This window comes from Mastomys coucha, unplaced genomic scaffold, assembly GCF_008632895.1.
Source record: "Mastomys coucha isolate ucsf_1 unplaced genomic scaffold, UCSF_Mcou_1 pScaffold21, whole genome shotgun sequence".
In the NCBI taxonomy this organism is placed as follows: Eukaryota; Metazoa; Chordata; class Mammalia; order Rodentia; family Muridae; genus Mastomys; species Mastomys coucha.
The window spans coordinates 148,362,636-148,382,015 of NW_022196904.1; the positions used below are offsets into that span (position 1 = coordinate 148,362,636).

At 41.3% G+C, this 19,380-nt stretch overlaps 1 protein-coding gene and 1 long non-coding RNA gene across 21 annotated transcripts in view; one reads left to right on the plus strand and one right to left on the minus strand.

Moving 5' to 3' along the window:
• The window catches only part of LOC116103630, a 5,922-nt gene extending 2,166 nt beyond the window's left edge, over positions 1-3,756 (minus strand). The window contains exons 1-2 of the long non-coding RNA XR_004123519.1: positions 3,690-3,756; positions 2,685-2,780 (exon numbers count right to left, since the gene is read on the minus strand). This is a non-coding gene — a long non-coding RNA (uncharacterized LOC116103630). The remainder of the gene's footprint in view (positions 1-2,684; positions 2,781-3,689) is intronic.
• The window catches only part of Prune2 (prune homolog 2 with BCH domain), a 254,707-nt gene that overhangs the window by 128,940 nt on the left and 106,387 nt on the right, over positions 1-19,380 (plus strand). For all 20 annotated transcript variants that reach the window (XR_004123517.1, XM_031389852.1, XM_031389858.1 and 17 more), the window contains one exon: positions 17,577-17,732. Coding sequence is in view for 19 of the 20 variants with exons in the window: in XM_031389852.1 (XP_031245712.1) it covers positions 17,577-17,732 (156 nt within the window). In the remaining variant the exon portion in view is untranslated. The remainder of the gene's footprint in view (positions 1-17,576; positions 17,733-19,380) is intronic.

The window sequence follows — 19,380 nt, forward strand, 5'->3', positions numbered from 1 at the left end:
ATATCAACTTTCTGAGGGACTTGGACTCAAACTAGCGTCCAGGGTTCATTCCTTTCTCCACCCTATGCCTGTTTCTTGGGGCTGCTTCTCTCCCCAAAGAGGGTTGCCTGTCACCTCCTAAGTTAGCTTCAAGAATACTCAGTCCTGAGATCTCCAGACCCTGGGGCAGGAGGGAGACTCATAAAATGCATGTGAATATCTTTGTAGCCTAATAATCTCACCGTAGCAGAGTAGGTGGAGCAGAGCCCTTTGGGAAGCACTCATTATTTCTGCAAAAGAATTGGGAGGTAGCACAAACATTCGAACAATACCATGTAAAAGGAGGGAAAGAGGAAAGGACCTCTCTTGCCAGGACTGGATGCCAGGGCTTTCGGGTGTTGCAGCTTCTGAACACAGCTGCAGAAGCAATCGCTATGGATTGAAGCAGAAGGACCTGAGTTTAGATCCTTGGCATCCATGTAAGAAGCAGGGTATGGTGGCGCATGTCTTGAACTCCAGTACTAGGAGCCAAAACCAGGAGTATCCCAGGGAAAGGGGAGAGGGCACTCAGGCAAGGCCATCTAGCTAATCAGTGAGCTCCAGGTTCAGCGAGAGACTCTGTCAAAATATAGGATGGAGAACTATAGATATCAGGTTAACCCTTCCACAAATGCACACACAAGCATGTGCACTATCCACACTCAGACACAGATAGACAGACAGACAGGCAGACACACACACACACATACACACACACACACACACATGCACACGCACACACACACTAAATGATGTAAAGCTGTGTTTTAGTTATTTTTCTGTTGCTATGATAAAACACCATTTATTTTGGTTTATGTTTGTACAGAGATGGGAGTTTATGGTGCTGGCACAGAGGCATGGCAGCAAGCAGCAGGCATAGTGGCAGGAACAGGAAGCTTAAAGTTCACATCTTGAACCTCAAGCAGGAAACAGAAAGAGCTTACTCCTCTACCTACAGAAATAGGTAGCGACTTTGAATCTCAAAACCCGTCCCCGATACCATACTTTTCCCAGAAAGTCTCTGTCACTGTATACCTCCTCCAAAATGCTACCAACTGGGGACCAAGTGGTCAAATGCCCAAGACTATAGGGGACATTTCTCATTCAAGCCACAATACTCTATGAAAAGTATAAAACCTGGAAAGAGATGGACAAGATTTAGGAGCAAGTATGGCTTCAGCCTATCCCAGGTTTTCCATTTTAAGTGGGAAAAGTGCATTCTGCATTGAGGAATGTGGTTTCGCCGTTGACTGTCCCTTATGCATCTGTGTGGGAGGCATTTCCTGCCAGGCATCTCTATTAAGAAAATAAATCCCGATAATGAGATATCAGTGTGTTCCAAAGGGCTCTTTGAAAAGGAAAAATGTCTTCTTATGCAAACTTTTCCATATAGTTGGCATTTTGGCACTGCGGGTGGCCTGTCAGGATGGAGGAAAGAAAAAGTTAAGGATAATGGAGAATAATCAGAGACAGATGAATGCGGGCCGACAGATGGATGTAGGAATTTCCTAAATGAGGAGCTGTGGCCAGGGTCTAGGGCTCACTGGGAATCCTTCCCCCTTCAGTCCACAGCATGAGAAACTCTTCCCTGCCACTTGGTGGAGCCCAGCTCAGCCAGGATGGGTGTTCTCTGAGACTCAATCATGTATCTCAATCCCCAGGACAAACCAGACATTGAGGAACAACACACCTTGGACACTGCGCATGCTGAAGCTAATTTCCCCTACCTCTCAGAGAAGATGGCAAGCTGGGTTACTTCTCTTGGGGACCATGTAAGAAACAGCAGCAGCAGCTGCGCTTCTCAGAGTAAACAAAAGACAATGGAAATCAAAACAGAACAAAAGCCAATGGCTCTGAGGTAAAGACAGACAGAGAGAGGACATGAAGTTGGACGGGTAGGTAGTTGAGGAAGAAGATCTGGGAGGACTTGAGGGAGAATAGGATCAAAATGCATTGTATGGAAAAAAATGTTAACAAAATACCACCTCCCAAAACAACCACAAAAGGTAAATAAATAAGTTGATTCAAGACTCAAATCCAAATGACTAAAACATGTGGGGTTGGACAGAGACTACGCTGGAGAGAGATGCCTCTGGTTCCTTGAGGGGTACTTTGTTCAAATGTATTATTGCTCTGGGTTGTAAACCCTGTGTTGGGACCCCCAAGAAAACTGGACATTTGCTAGTGATAGTGTATTTATAAAAAAGGATCAACTCTCCCAGAAGCATAAGTGTGACTGCAAAATGCAGCCAGGCTCCTGTCCTGTTATCACTTCTCTGTTTGAAATAAGGACCTTGTAGCTATTCAGATGCATCTTGAGTACCCAGGTTTCTCATTTTGCAAATGGAGGCTGTTAAGAACATTCACAGCTAGTAACATCTCCTTATTATTTATTTGGACTCCTTCAGGTTTTTTGGTTTTGGTTTTGGTTTTGGTTGTGTGTGTGCATATGTGTATGTGTGTGTGTGTGTGTGTGTGTGTGTGTGTGTGTGTACACAGGTATTTCTAACAGTGTTAGCTAATATATTGTTGCTTAGCATATAGTCAGTTTGGCACACCGCCATTACTCAGGAGAAACTTAAACTAATATATCTTGTGATGCAAACCCCTTACTTGGGGTGGGGGGTGGGGGCTAGCCTCTGATAGTGGAGCTCTATTGATCTTACCTTAACTGACAGAGGAGTTGTGCATCCGCCATTCTGTTCTGTAGTGTGTGCTGACTGATAACCTCAGTAGAACGCTCCAAGCTCACTGGAAACTGGCTACGGAAGCACAGGTGTGTGAACACCCTGTGACTAAAGTCAATGTTTACCAAGTATCAGCTGTGTTTGTTCCCAAATCTATTCAGAGCAGTTAATATAATTACATGATTTTGTGTAAACTGGTGGAATAGATTAATGCTGTGGAGAGACTCTGAAATGAAGTAATATCTGTTTGGAGGGAAAAAGTGTCCTGCTACAGAAGTGGGGTAGGGCTCTGCATTTCAATTTTGTCTCATGCCTGCTCTTATCCTGAATTAATGAACTGCGATTAGAAACAGAGACCTTTGTTTGCTGTGTGCAATTCCTACAAGAGCTACCAATACCTGCAAATGCTCATAAAGGTTTTGCTTTGAAACAAAATATAAATGGATACAGAATTTTACTTTTGACTTTGAATGAAATTGCTGTTTTAGTTTCTTATGGAGCATTTCTTTTAAAATCAATTTTCCTTCCAAACCAAATGTTTAATTTAATAGTTAATTAATTAATTATTTATATATGATCATTTTGCCTGCATAGAGGCCAGAAGGGGCCTGTAGATCTCCTGGAACTACAGTGACTCTGTGTGGGTACTCTGGAATAAAAGCCAGTTTTCTTAATCACTGAGCCATCTCTCCAATCCCTCAAATCCAATCTTTAAATTGATCAATTGCTTATCCAAATTGTGACTGCTAATATTAACCAGAACAAGCAGTAAATAGAAACCTCCCACTATAAAGTTCCAACTTTTAAAGAGTCAAGGAAGATAAAGCTGAAGATTTTGCTGTCTTGTGGGCTCTATCTTTAGAGCAGATAAGGAACTTTAGGCCCAGGGAGAAGAATGATCATCAAACCATTTAAAAATGTCATCTTCAGACCCACATATCAGCTTTAGGAGCTTGCTAAACCAGACAGCTCCAGACAACTCACTCAAGCTCTCTGGACACAAGACCAGGAGTGTGTGTTTCCAGGAACCTTTGGATGATTTTCATGCAGCTACATCATTGGTGGGGAACACAGGAAGGGTGGTGCCTGGAAAGGTCTTTAACCAATCCAGTTGCAGGAAGGGTGGTGCCTGGCAAAGAACCCAGGTCTTTAACCAATCCAGTTGCTAGGGGCTCTTCCTCTCTACCCAAGACTCCTCTTTGACCAGAAACTCTACAACTCATGTAATTTAAACAAAGGTTTCAGAAATGCCACATAGTGAGAGATGCTTTCTGACATACATAAGATAAAATTATTACTCTATTCTCTAAACTGACCCTGAGGATTGCTGACTTCTACTGGTCTAATCAGCAGAGCCTCACGTGGGTACTGATGGGTCCTGTAGTCATGGCTGCACTCACCGAGTGCCTCGGAGAGCTGTGTGAGCAAGCATGCCAAACCATTTACATAGCTCACTGTGTTTTATAAGTAGGTCATTATTTCAATTTCCCAATGAAGGTGCTGTAGATTAGCACAATCAAGTAGCATGCCTAAAGACACACAGATAGCATATGGAGCCAGGATTTGAATGCCAGGAACTGAACTATCAATTCCCAACCTTTTTTTTTTTTTTTTTGCATGTGTCTGCATAAAGTGTGATATTTGTGTTTGCATAGAAACAAGAACAGCAGATGTAGAAACTATGTCAAGACGTTACATATTAAAATGATTCCTTGTATCAATGAGATTACTGTTCATCACCCCACCTGCATTGAGAATAATAGAGGAGAAACTCTAAAATAGACTCCTGCTTTTCATGAGATCTGCTCTCTGCTTCTTTTTGCTTCCTGTTGGTGTTGTTTTGTTTTACAGCTTTCTGGACCATTCTGAGACATAGTCTCAGGATTGAGAACTAGTGATATGAACATGTAGGCTTAAATCATAATCCAAGCCCAGAAATGAGTTCTGGCAAAACTCATTTTTCTTTGTAGCCTCGGCCACCAGGCAAGGATGCCAGCTGCACACTGGATCCTGGCAAGGTCTCAGGCACACCGTGGGGTCATGCTGCTTCTCTCAATAGCCGCCATCACAACCTATGGCTCTATCACCAAGCTACCCATTTCTTAAAGACTCCATGAACACAAATATGAATTCACACAAATAAAAATAAATCTTTTAGGCCATTTCCACAACCAGTTACCACCTAATTCCAGTCAAATTTCCCTGGGTAAGCATAGTTACCACCCATCACCAAAGAAATCTCTCTTAGAGCAGATGGAGACCACCACAGAAAACCACAATGCAGAGGTCACTGGATCATAGGATGCCCACCGCAACAGGTACAGCTATATCATAGCTCCTACCTCTATAGAAAACATGATAGAAGTGGGGTTGGAAAGTTTGTAAGAGCCAGAATACCAGAAAGTCTGCTGTGAGACTATCTGTCCTAGAAATGGCTGCATTAACAAGACTGGACCAATGTAGAAAGGGGAAATTTCCAGGGATCCCACCCCTAGATGAATAACTAGAGGCAGCATATAACTTCTGGGGAAGGAAAATTCACCCCTCTCTGGGATCATGAGCTCCCTTATTTGTTGTCTAAGGCAGAGTGGAACCATATGCACACAAGCAATGAAAACAGACTTAGCAGGTTGTATATATGTATTTGTGCATTCACTCGAAGGGAGGGGGCAGGAGGAGTGTGTGAGAGGGGACCCGGAGAGGTTGGAGGCAGGGAGAAAGTGATATATATATATATATATATATATATATATATATATATATATATATATATATAATTGTACTTCAGTCAAAAACATATTAAAAACAAATCTTTTTAAATATACCTTGGCAGGTGAGGTATGCACACCAGAGAAGAAATAAGAAAGAATCCGATGTCCAGGGCCTCTGTCTATCTTTTTCCTCAGTGGTGACAAAATTGCCCTTCTCTCAAGATGGTGTGGACCTTGGGCATGAAAACAGCATTCCACACTTTTAGAGCAACCAAGAGGGAAATATTTAACCTTTCTATGATTTGGTTTAGTAAGCTAAGCATTGGTCTAGCTTGCCTAGGACTCAGTATGTGTTGAAGATGGGAAGCAATCATGAGTAATTGTGTTTACTGCTCCACAATTCCCTTCTTGTTCTATTAGCTTTGGACCAGTTCAAAGCTTACTGTAGGTTCATCTTCAACCTTGCTATAATCAGCCTGTGGACTTCTGATCATTTTCTGTAAGGCAATGACTGTTTTTAATCTAGCAATGGAAGGCCAGCCCTTGACAGTGCGTTACAAGCAGCTTGTTCGTTTGCCTTTATAGAGTTGGAAGTCTACCTCCTTCTAACGGGCTTCCCATCCTGGGTATTCCTCACCACCAGCCAGGGAGCTTGTCTTTGAAGAAGCTGGTATATTTATATGTTGATTTTTTTATCCATAAACGTTTTATATAATCAAGTGTTTCAAATAAAATATTTCATACAATTCAAAAATATCAATAAATATTTCATATAAGTATGAAATATTTAAATATTTCAAATGCTGCCTGGGAGTTGGCGGCTGCAGAAGGTTCTTTGTTCCTTGGTCTTCCTGTTTGGCATCCTCCATCACTAAAAACTATAGAAGTTAGCTGCTGTGGTAGAGATTTGAGCTCTTAGACAGAAAAGAAGACACCAGCTTCTTTTTCTTTCTTTGTATATATTGCATTTTTTTTTATTTAAGTAGAACTCTCATTTTCTAAGCTTAATACTCTTGCGAGTTTGCTTTGTTACTCCTCTTGAGTGTGATTCCCCATGATGATAACGCAACTAAGTCACCTCACCTCACTAAATTCACATTTCTTTTTTTTTAAGATATTTTCTTTATTTACATGTCATATGATATCTCCTTTCCCAGTTTCCCCTCCGGAAAAAAATTTAAAAAAATAAAAAAATAATAAAAAACAAAAACAATAACAACAACAAAAAAACTGTTCCCTCCCCTCTCCCCCTGCTCACCATCCCTCCCGCTCCTGCTTCCTGGCCCTGGCATTCCCCTACACTGGGACATAGAACCTTCACAGGGCCAAGGGCCTCTCCTCCCATTGATGACCAACTTGGCCATCCTCTGCTACATATGCGCTGGAGCCCTGAGTCCCACTATGTGTACTCTTTAGTTGGTTGTTTAGTCCCTGGGAGCTCTGAGAATACTAGTTAGTTCATATTGTTCTTTGTCCTAAGGGGCTGCAAACCCGTCAGCTCCTTGGGTCATTTCTCTAGCTCCTTCCTTGGAGACCCTGTTCTTAGTCCAATGGGGGGCTGTGAGCCTCTACTTCTATATTAATTAGGTACTGTCAGAGTCTCTCAGGAGACAACTAAATCAGGCTCCTGTCAACCAGCACTTGCCGGCATCCACAATAGTGTCTAGATTTGATGATTGAATATGGGAAGGATTCCTGGGTGAAGCAGTCTCTGGATTGTCCTTCCTTCAGTCTCTGCTCCATAGTTTGTCTATGCAACTCCTTTCATGGCTATTTTGTTCCCCTTTTAAAAAGGAATGAAGTATCCACACTTTGGTCTTCCTTCTTCTTGAGTTTCTTGTGGTTTGTGGATTGTACTTTGTGTATTCCGATCTTTGACAAAGGAGCTAAAACCATCCAGTGGAAAAAAGACAGCATTTTCAACAAGTGTGTGTATGTTTGGAAAGGGGGATGCCTCCAGAAAATGATTCTTATTCATAAATTTCATGTAACTGATGCCTCTTCTGCGGGTGGTGGTTTTTGCAATTCACAGTCGTTTGATTCCATGGATGAGGTACCCAATCCAAATGAGAACAGAGTTATTTTACCATAATTTTCAAACTCAAGACCAAAAGGGAGCAGGTGCTGACTAAATCCAAACGGATGGTGCTAGCTTGCTGGAGCTACCCATTACCCACCCTGTGAAGGATGCCCCGTGGCTATGGTAATGTAGACTGTCCCCCATCCTCGTGGATACCCTTGCCTTTCCTGTCATCAGTGCATCTAGCACTTCTTTTCAAATGTTCCCCATATCCTTTATGATTTTACTTAATCCAGTCATAGTTAATTCCTGTGACTGAGGCCAAGGGAGTAAAACTCCTAAAGGAAACCACTTCCAGTCTCCTGACACATACATGTTTGTGTGCACACACACACACACACACACACACATGCATACATATGCATACATACACATACCTCCAAGGGAAAGTAAAACCACAAAGCCTAGAGTGTGTTGCTTTCTGGAGGGGGTTTCTTGTAATTAGCTTAGATTGCAACAAATGGCACACACAGACTGTTGCCTCTGCGTGTGTGCTCCAAGATTGGAGTTTACCCTATTATTTTCCAATTTAGAGATGGCACCAAGTTTATCAGGGAGCAAATGGAACCCATATCTAAGTGTGGTAAGAGGTGTGTGTCTTGATGGGTAGATTTTTTTAGACTTCAAAAATAATTAATTACTTTCACTGGGTGGTTAGCAAAGGGGACATCGCATACCCTCCTACCCCCACCCCTTACGCTTGGTGATGCTTGGATATTTTTAGCAAATGAGTTGTCAGCAGAAAGGCTTCATTAGACCCATCAGGATATCTGCCCATGAAGAACGAATCCCAAACTGTACTAACCGTTTCCTTGAACCCAAATGATGAAGCACCTCTGACAAGAGCCATATTGTGCTCCCCATGTGAGGAATAAGAGGAACAAAAGAGACAGTTTGATATTCATTTGGTCAGGTTAATATTGACATAGCTCAGATGCATCCAATGTGTGTGTGTATCACACTTGTGCGGAAGTGCTCTGGATCGTGTAGTGGCTTCCGGAAAGCAGAACAAGGAACCTACAATGGAGTGAGGTATTCTGCTTTATGGAAATAATCTTCCCGCTTATTCGTTATTTTTATAAAGGAAAATAAATAAAGCCAGAAGAGTTCAGGCTTATGCTCAAAACCGACCAACAGGGAATGTTTTTGCATCTATAACACAGCCATAGAAATAATATACTACTATTGTTTTTATTTTGTAGTTCAACTATTGTCCAGGTTCTATCATTTCAAAATATATAGCATCCCAAGTGTGTGTTTTTCCTTTGACATATATTTCCTGAATTGTCTATTCCCTCATAAGCATGCATGAACAAGAAGGGTCCTGAGTAAGAGCCACATAGCCCTTCTTCAGTGCCTTTAAACGGCATGCTAGAACAGAAAGTTTGGATAGTTGTTGGTAGTATCCTTAAAGAAAATGTAAATTAGGTAGATGTGGTGTTATACATCTGTATTACTAACACTTGTGAACAAGAGAGAGACAGGAAGATTCATAGTTCCTACGCATTATCAACTGTATAGTGAGTCTGAGGACAGCCTGGGTTACATGAGACCTTGCAAGGAAGAGACAGGGAGAAGAAGAAAAAGGAGAAGGAGGGAGGAGGAGAAGTAGGAAGAGGAAGAGAGATAAGGAATGAAGGGAGGGGGTGAGGGAGGGAGGAAAGGAGGGAGAGGGAGGGAGAAAAGGAGGGAGAGGGAGGGAAAGAGAATGCAAATAGTGTGAGCTAGTCAATGAAATGATGACTCTTTAGTAGGTTGTGAGTCCTCAGTCTCCTACTGCCTGACTGCTTGTCTGAATCAGTAGAGGAATGGCTTTCCATGAAGTACTTTTTAATGCACCTCTTTCCAGGTCACCTCTCACAGAGGCCACATCAGCACCTCTGTAGGCTAGAGACAGTGAAGATGAAACAGAAACTTAGCTCACTTCAGAGCTGACCAGAAACTAGCTTGAAAAACTCATGACTTACACCTGAGCTTTGAGGTGGATTACCTCTCAGCAGATTCCTATCCTCTTTCTCTTTTGCCTCTTTCTCATCTCCTTCCCTCCCTCTCGCCCCTTGCATTCATGGCTCATCACATGAGACCAGCTATTTTCAGTTTTTAGTGAATGCACAATCTCTCTGTGTGTTCTTGCATTCTTCTGTTTAAGTGAGGACCTTACAAGTCATGGCAAGAAAATAAAAAATAAATAAAAAATAAAACAAATTTTAAAAAAGAGTAATTGCATGAAAGTCCATTAGGCTTTCCCTTCATAGATACCTACATGCTTGACTTAATGGAGCACTTGCCAACTGCTGATGTTAGTCTATGTCTTGGCAATTGTGCCTCAGCCAGAGGATGCTGTTTCCATGGGCCTGTCCTGTAAAGATGCCTACTTGGTCAGAGGGAAAAACAGGAACAAAAGGCAGTTCTATTTAGTTTCTTGCCTCTATAAATCCCAATTTCTTGTTCCTGTGGGTTGTTGAGCAGACAAGAAGCAATGTTGGGAGTATGTTTGGGTACATCCAGTCTAGTTTTAGTAGGCCCAGGAAAGTTCTTTAGCTACTGGGATGCCTTGGTTGCTTTTTAAAAATAAGAAACAAAAACAATAGCTATGAAAAAAATAGTACCTAGGAAAAGTATGGAAAATGTCTTTGTTTAGCAATTAAAAATGTATGTAAAATAGAATAAATAAGATTTTAATTTATGCATTTTGTGTTCTCATAAATCATTTCCTGTCAAGATTATCAGACTTATTATTGCTGAATACTTTAAACATCGTAATAGAAATGTGGTGGCATAAATCATGAAGCTTTCATTTAGGACATTTGTAGCCATACCTCAGCATTTTTCTTATACGTTGATTAAAAATGAAAGTAGCCCTCAGTCTAGAAATAAATCCACGCAGAGTCTAAATGTCAAAGTAGACACCTCAATTTCAGTAACTCAGCAGTCCGGGCCACCCACTGAGCTTGCAGAACTTAAGGGTGGTCAAACTCTCCTTTTAGAACTCTCTATTCAAACTGCAGCTGTACACGCTTGTTTTAATCCTGGGACTGGCCTTTATTTACAAACATTCTACCTACAAATGATAGCCACTTACTGGATTCTTTTTTCATTTTCTGCCAGAAGTGAATAATATATATGTATCAGGTCTGGAGCACCTTATCAGTGATATTACAGCTTTAGTCAATCTACTTCATGTTAGTTTTTATGGGAGACAACTGCTTTGGGTTAGGATTGTAACGAAATGCTGGGCCCCTGTGGAATAAATTAGTGTCAGAAGAAAAGTTCACTAAAGGCCATTGATGATGAAGAGAACTTTGACTGAAGGGATGAAAAATCACTTTATGTTTCTGTATGCGTTATAAAGGATGTTTGCAGACTGGCAAACAGAAGCCCATCAGCTCTTCCAGGAGCTAAGGATGAAACGTCCATTACTGAGATAAACGCTGCCTTGCCTAGAGGTTTTACATTTTATATCACATCACTGTCAAGCCAACTTGGCTCAGATTTGGCTTTGCTGTTTCCTCCATCATCTGGATTGTAAGATTTTATATGTACATCATTTAGTTGACTTAAGAGATTAGCGCGGTCATCATTGGAAAGTTTGCATGGTATGAAGGATATAAAGGAAAGAATCATTCTACAAACAGGGAGTCCCACACAGAGAATCCCACAAAATGCATTCTATGGTTGGATGAACTCCACAAGCCCTGAGAGTGAGCCTCTTGACGTTTAATGACCAGGAAAAGAAAAAGAACCTATTTTCTAACACTGTCCAGGGTGCCTGACTGGCTTTTCCTATACTTTCTTAGTTCTCACTGTCCTCCTAGGAAGCAGGGGCTGACAGCTGAGGAAACAGACTCAGAGGTGGAGCAACACTCATGGAGGTAGTTAGGGCCAGAGCCAGGATGCTTAACTGATGCCCAAGGCTTGGCTAGAAAACGTTAGAGGACATGCCCTAACATGGAGACATGCAAAGATGCCAGGCAGGCTCTTTGTCAGCAGAACCAGACGAGAGGGAGAGAACCCGGTCCAGCTGAGCCTCTCAGGGCTCAGCGGGATGGTGAGTGGTGAGTGTCTTGGTGGATCTCCTGCCTCCAGAGAATAACCACCCGAGCAGGGAGTCTGTCAAAGCAGGAACTTGTTTTTTAATGTGTCAATCTTCTCTTTATAAAGGGCTGAGAGAGGAGGTGGAGTTTTCTGCTGAGGTGAGATGACATAGGGGGAGGGGAAAATTGATGAAGGGTATGGGGTGACTGAGCCAACAAAGTTACTCTGTCAGCAGTAGCTAGGCAGAGGTGGAAGTGACTGAGACAATTTACAAAACTCGAGCCAGGCTCGGGTTTGACCTCAAGGCCCAAAACCAGGGCCAAATAGGGCCCAACACAAGATGCATCAACAGTTTGGCTGCTGGTGCGATGTCATATCAGTGTTTCTTAGTACTCACTGCAAATGAGAATTCTTAATTAAATTTCTGTTTATTTGGGGGGAGCAGGGATGTGTGCCATGGTGTATCTGTGGAGGTCAGAGGTCAGAGGACATCATCATGTGGGCCCCAGGTCATTAGGCTTAGTAAGAAGTCCGTTAACCCACCAAGTCTTTTCACCAGCCCTGCATTTGAGAGTTTACAACAAAGGAATATCAAATTTTACATTAAAATGTTATTCAATTTTATACTATATAGAAACTGGATCGTACTTACCTGTTTTGAGGATTTCTCTGTGTGTGTTACTAACTACTCTTTGATTTTTTTAACCATAGTGTATTATTCATTTGTTTTACTGGTACATAATTTATTGACAGTTTCTCAGTTGTTGGCCATACTGATTTTCTTTCTTAGTATTAGTTTTTAAGGTAATAAATCCATGAATATTTTTGTCCATGGGCATTGAATACATGTCAATTCTTTCTTTATGCTCCTTTGCTAAAATATATATGTGAGCACCCATTTGGAAGTACTTACCAATCAAAAAAAAGAATAAAGATTTTACTATTATATTTACTAAATATTTGTATTAAAGTTGTAAATTATCCTCTGTTTTCCAACTTTTTCTGCTGGTACATCTAATTTTAATTGTTTATTTAAACTCTTATATTCAAGGATACTAATTATTTCTCATCTTATTAAGGAAAATAAAATGATGGTGAAGAACAATGACAGCACCGGGAGACAGTGGGTTCTAAATAGGAAAGTGCTATTATTTGATTTACAGTTTTTTTAAATTATTCATTCATTTATCTATTTGTAGAGAACAACTTGTCTGTTGTTTCCTCCTACCCAGGGGTCCAACTCAAGTTGCCTGATGCCCTTATTGCTGAGTCCTCTTTAGGGGTCTGATTTCTATTTTTAAAAGCCATTCTTGATGTTGTGTGCACTGAGCAGAGGGAGAGGAAAGAGCCTGGGATAGTAGCTGGGATGTTGGCACCAGTATTTAGGCAAGAGATGGTGGTGGCTGGGGCTGGAGAGACTGATGATTTGATGGTGAAGAACACACCTGTTGTTCCAGAGGATCTAAGTTTGAGTCCCAGCACCCACACTGGGTGATTCTAACCATCTATAACTCTAGCTCTAGCTTCTGGCCTATGATACCCATACTCATGTTCATATGCAAATAGACAGATGGATGGATGTGTGTGTGTGGGGTGTGTGTGTGTGTGTGTGTGTGTGTGTGTGTGTGCCTGTACAGAATTAAAAAAAGAAAAAGAAAGAAAAAAGAAGATGGTGGTGACTATATCTAAGACAGTGATCACAAAGGAGGAAAATTAAGAAGGGTTTGACTTGGTTTTTGTTTTAAGGTAAAGTTAACTGGATTTGCTGATGGATTATTCAAGGTATGCAGGGGAAGGAAAAAATGCTGGTATAATTCCTAGCTGTTTGGCTTGAGAAACTGTCATTTAATATTACTGAAGGGGCAGGGCAGGATGCAGTCAGGTCATCTTGTGTTTGTAAGGCTGGTCAGACATTCCCATGCATAGAGTCCTGATGGATGAACTGGTGAGAGATATTTGTTGGAAAGTAGGAAGAACTAAAGGCATGCACCTCTGAATGTGAGCACTGAGAATGTGCTCACTGAATGTGAGAGTGGATACTGAGAAGGCAGTGCAATGCAGGACACTGTGTTGGGGCAGTGAGCAGTTAGCAAGGTGATGAGGAAGAGGGGTCAGCAAAGACAACCAAGGACTGGTCAGTGAGTGAGAAGAGAACAAGGAGAGTATGGCGTCAAGAAAGTAAAGCTCTACATAGAGGAGGCAGGTCAGTCTGGTTGGAACTGCAGGTAAAGTAAGAACAGGGGCATGTCTGATTGGACATCTCAGAGTGACTGGCAGTTTAGAGAAGAGCAGTTTGAGCAAAGAGATGGGTCTGGATACCAAACAAGAGAGACTAAGAAGGCAAGAGAAGGTGAGAGTCTGCAGAGGCATTACTGTTTCTATCCTGAGAAATGCCACCCTTAGTGCTCAGATGTTCTTAAGACATTACTTAATCAAGTGTGCTCTGTGCGATGCACGCCACTGCCAGCATTTACCTTCAACACTGAAATTGTTTTGTTTTGTTTTGTTTTGTTTGAAAAATTTGGTGCCACTTCCTGCTACTTCTTTCTTTCTGTGTGGTGGTTGTTGAATTATTGCTACTCAACTTTCAAGATTAATTTATTCATTGTATGTTATGTACAAGTGTTTTGCCTTCATTTACATTTGTGCACCAGGTTCCTGCTATCTGACACCTAGGCACTGGAATTAAGAATGGTTGTGAACTATCATATGGGTGCTGAGAACTGAACCTGGGTTCTCTAAGAGTAACATATGCTCTTAACCAGCGAGCCCTGTCTCCATTCCTCAATACTGAATTTTTAAAAAAGTAATACAGTAAGACTTAAAATGGTATTTTTGGACAATGGAATTTCCATTGCATTTGACTGTGTATTTCCAATGACAAACACATTAAACCTACCAGATAGGCATTCTCACAATTTGAGGTCCTATATTAGGGCAAGTGGAGCCAAATCGTTTCTGTTTCTCTGCCCTGGGGTTGGCGTCTATGACAACATCATCATCATCTTTATTATCATCATATTGTAGGGATCTTCAGATCTCTAAATGGGAAGCAACAGCCCTCTTGTCCTCTCTACCTTTCTAGATTTTTCTAATTCCAAAGCCAGGGATTATTCAAGTGAACATTTTCATAACCTTCTAAATGTCTGATGGTTGAATTTTTAGAACCATGGGCACTAATGGGAAGCAATTGCTAATTTTCCTGATTTGGCTGGTCGGTTCCCAGTTCCCAATAAATTCCTAAATTCTAGTAAGGTTCAGAAATGTAGACAGTGTGTGTGTGTGTGTGTGTGTGTGTGTGTGTGTGTGTGTGTGTGTGTGTTTGTGGAGTTGAATGGTAAATTACAAAGGGAAGTATCTATTTTCTAACTAAGTGGGAAACACATATGCATGTATATAATTTAACTGAAAGTGAGAGAAACAATTTGCAGACATCTGAGCAGGTTAACAAATCGTATTTGTATACGTGTAACTAAAACAGTAATTTATCAGGTAGAAGGCAGATGGGGGAAATAAAATGGCAACCTGTGTCTACAGTGGGGCTCCGCTGTTGATGAAGAGCTGTTTACTCAGAGCCGGCATTGCTCTCCAGCAACGTTAAGAGCCACTGACGCACACGCCTCCCCATAGCTAGAAGACAAGAATAAATTACATGCTATGCAAACAGCACCAGCATAAAAGCAGAACCAACAGATTGCACTTCCCAGATTCTTGAAGATTCTCACTCTTTCCCTTGTTTGACTATTTTAAATATGAAATTCTTGACACTGCTACCCTTAGGCCAGTAGAACAGGATCGAGCTTGGACAAGTTCACTACAGGACATGGGGCATCAATGCTGGGGTTACTATAAAATGTATCAGGGTTTGATAGTATGCCAAAATGGTTCACTAATTTTTCTTTCAATCAGCAATTCATCTGATTCCATGGAATTTGGTTTGGGCTCACCCATAGAAGGATTGAGGCAACCTTACCCAGAAGACCTAGATGGAAAGAATCACTTAAGGGAAAAGATGAAAGCACAAGTTCTTGGATTTTTGTCTGTAACCTATTAAATAGCAAAGGGTTTAGAATGAACAGTCCTGGGTGTTTTTGTGGTGAGGTCAGTATAAAGCATTAGGGTTTGAGGGTGTTACACATCTAAGTCACTAGAGAACACTGGGAGTGGCGAGGACAGGTATGGAGGAAAATACATTGACCAATCCCTTGCTAAAGCAGAGCTCTGTAGGTGGATGCAGAGGCAGCTGCAGCTTCAGTGAGTCCGAGGTATGGGTAAAACTGCATTTCTAGCAAAAGGCCTGGTCTTACCAGTGCCGATGGACAAGATGCAGCTGTGTAGCAAATTGGAATTCAAAGAGTGTCCAGTGTAGCCAGTGTTCTTGAATAGCGGAAGGCCCACAAGTACAGCTTTTTTGAGTAATGCTTCTGAATCTTACTACACTCAGCTATGAGTCAAATTAACCCTTTTTTGTTTCAGTGACACAAGGGGAGTGTTCACTAGTGCATCTAAACATTTCTTTGGGAGGCATGTCTCCCTTCTAGGAGTTTATGAATGTGTTGGGGGGTTCATATACATAAAAATGTTTGGAAAGGAAAATTGTGAGGCTTCTTACAAAGTCTTGATATTGATAAGCTGTAAATAAGTGTCTTTCATGCTTGCTTTCAGAATCAGCTCTGCTTCTGATCCACAGTGGCACAAAATCCAACCTTAAGTTTCTTGATTAGTCCTCAGTGATGCTTTGGGGTATCTTATCTCCTGAATGCTTGTTATGTATAAGGTATAGTCTGATTCAGAGAACACATATTCTAAACTCCTGTGGGTAAATTCATTCTCTAAAGACATCAATCTAACAATTGCTGTGATAGCATTTGGGTACCATGGTTCTTAGAAGCATGAGTACTGGCAATATACCTTCAGGATCACATGATTCCAAAGGTACTTGCATGTGAACATCACAGACTTCATTACCAAATCAACTGAATAGATCCTTGGTATGCATCAGAAGTACATCCTGAGAGCTTTGTGATTCTTACATGTAATTCCTTGTCACCTAAAAGGGAAAGTGATCTATTAAAATCCCTAAGAAGAATAACTGCCCAGCGTGATGGCTCCCAACCTTAGTCCTAGCACTCAGAAAACAGAGGCAGCTCTGCAAGTTTGAGGCCAGCCTGGACTACATAGTGAGTTCCATGATAGCCAGAGCTATGAGGAGAAACAAAACAAAACAATAAAAACAAAACCAGACAGCCAAGCCTTATCAATACATCCTCAACCTCCATAAGTAGGCCCACCAACTAGGGACAAATTGTGCAAGTATCTGAGCCTATGAGGAACATTGTCATTCAGTCCACTACAGGTACCAAAAAGAGAGCAATATTATAGAATAGGAGTATACCAGAGTACACCATGTATGAAGACCAGGGTCAGAATGTAGGCTTCACTATACTTCTTAAAGGAAGAAAGACAATCAATCAGACCCCTGCTATATGGCACTTCTTGCTTTTCTAGTGATAGGTGGAGATTAGAGTCAATAGACATGTGTATTATAAATGGTGATAGCTAAATGTACCTGTTAAATACTTAATAAATATTCCATAAAAATGTGTTCCTTGGGGCTTGAAAAATAGATCAGTAGTCAAGAGCACTGGCTGCTCTTCCAGAGAATCCAGATTCAATTCACAGCATCCATATCTCACAACATCCGTAACTCTAGTTCTAGAGGATCCAACACCTTCACACAGACATACATTCAGGCAAACAGCAGTGCACATAAGATAAAAATAAATAAAAATTTTAGAAGTGTGTTTCTTGTGTAAAGAATTGATAATAATGTCAGAGACATATTCTTTTCTTGGTTTGGGACAACAAATCAGTAAGGTGTATTTTAAGCCCGAACATGGAACTTTCCAAAATTTCTCAAAGCATTTATTTCACTTGCCTCTGGTGATAAATACCTGTCCTGATACATCACAGGCCTGAGCTGGTTTGTGGCCAACTGCCTGAAGCAGGCAGTGGGACACTAATCTCATGTGTCTGTTGTTTCAGGACTGCCTGCTTCACAGCAACATCACCAGTGATTTGAAAGCCTTCACAGACAAGTTTGGCTTTGATGTCCTCATCCTGATCACAAGCTTTACATCGGAGGAGCAGCAGAGGCAGCAGATTGCTGTGTACTCCCAGAATCTGGAACTGTGCAGTCAGGTGAGCCTTCCTCTCATCCGGTTCAGTATTTATGAATGTCTGGAAGACAGAGAAGAATGGACTGCTGCCTCCTAAGAAATAGGCCCAAGAGATAGAGTCCTGAGATTGGACTTGTCTCCTTTCGGAAAGGGTTTGTTAGTCCACTTTGTGTTGCTGACAGAGTCTGGGTACTTTATAAAGGAGAGAGATTTATTTTGACTTATTTATTTATTCACCTCACACCTGGAGAAATTCAAGAGCATGGCTCTGGCTTGTGCTCTGCTGTGGTGAGGGCTTTCTGGTGGATGGTATCACATAGAGAACCTGGAAGCAAAAGACTTGACCACCCATTCTCATGATAACTAAGACAGTGCCTTGAAGTCTTCATTAATCTTCCTGAAGGTGGTGGCCTTGTGATCTAACAACCTTCTACTAGCCCCTACTCTGAAAGGTCCCGCCTCATCAACACTATCACCCCCACATTGGGAGCCAAGCTTCTGAGTGCATGAACCCATAGTAGACCCTTCCCCCCACCCCCACAGCTATTTCCCTTCTAGACTGAGCCCATGAAGAAAACTACCAGTGTCTTCTCATCCAAATAAAGGCAAGTCTTCCTTTTCTGTTGTTTTCTTTTAAAATTGTTCCCCTGTGATAACTATCCTAGCCACTGTCTCAATAACTGTGTGGTCCCTGGTGTTTATGAACAAATGACCTGATGCCCTAGCAAGCGCAGTCTACAGGTACTCAGATTGTCAATAGGTAATCAGTTGGATCTTGTAGGGTGATAGTTGAGCCTTTTATTAGACTGCCTAGAAGGAAAAAAATAAAAAAAGAAGAGGAGAGGGAGGAGGAGGAGCAGGAGGAGAAAAGAAAGAAGAGGAGGAAGGAGGGGGAAAAAAGAGGAAAAGGAGAAGGAGAAGAAGAAAGTTAATCGCAACACACCATGATATATGAGCCAAGTTAGTTATTGTACTTACTAACTAGCATTGAGGTAGAAATAGATATGGATACAATGATTGGTTAATATGAACCTCACTAGTAAGTCAGAGAGTCACGGGTGACAAGAGACAAAGTCTCCATTGCCATCCCTTTCTTTCCTGTGCCCTCCCCTCTGTCCTCTAACAGCTCCATTTGGCTCCTTCATGGTCACATGACTATGTGTATTCTCTAGTTCTCCCCCCCCTCTCTTGCCCTCTCCCTCACCTCCCCCCCCCTCTCTCTCTCTCTCCTTCCTCAAGATAAGCACCATCTTCTCTTTCAGATAAGAACACAATGCCCTGCCCCAGTCTGATGTTGTATCCCCTCCTCTGACCCACATACCTGTGTGAATCTAATCACCAGCTGGGGCTTTTTCAATGCTAACACAATATGCATTCAGATTCAAAGGTGCACTAGTTAACTTTTCTTTTTTCTTTTTTTATTAGATATTTTCTTTTTTTAACTTTTATTGCATTATGATGAGAAAAGTTACATGATTTCAATTTATCTGAATTTGTTAACATTTAAAAACATATTTTAATTAAATAGAATTGAATCACATTCTTGTTCCTCTTTTTACCACCGCTCCTCCCATAGACCCCTCCTTCAATACCTACAGTATCTTTTTGTCTTATTCCTTAAAATTTATAAAATATTATAACAATAAAAGTAAGTATTATAAAAGTTGTTT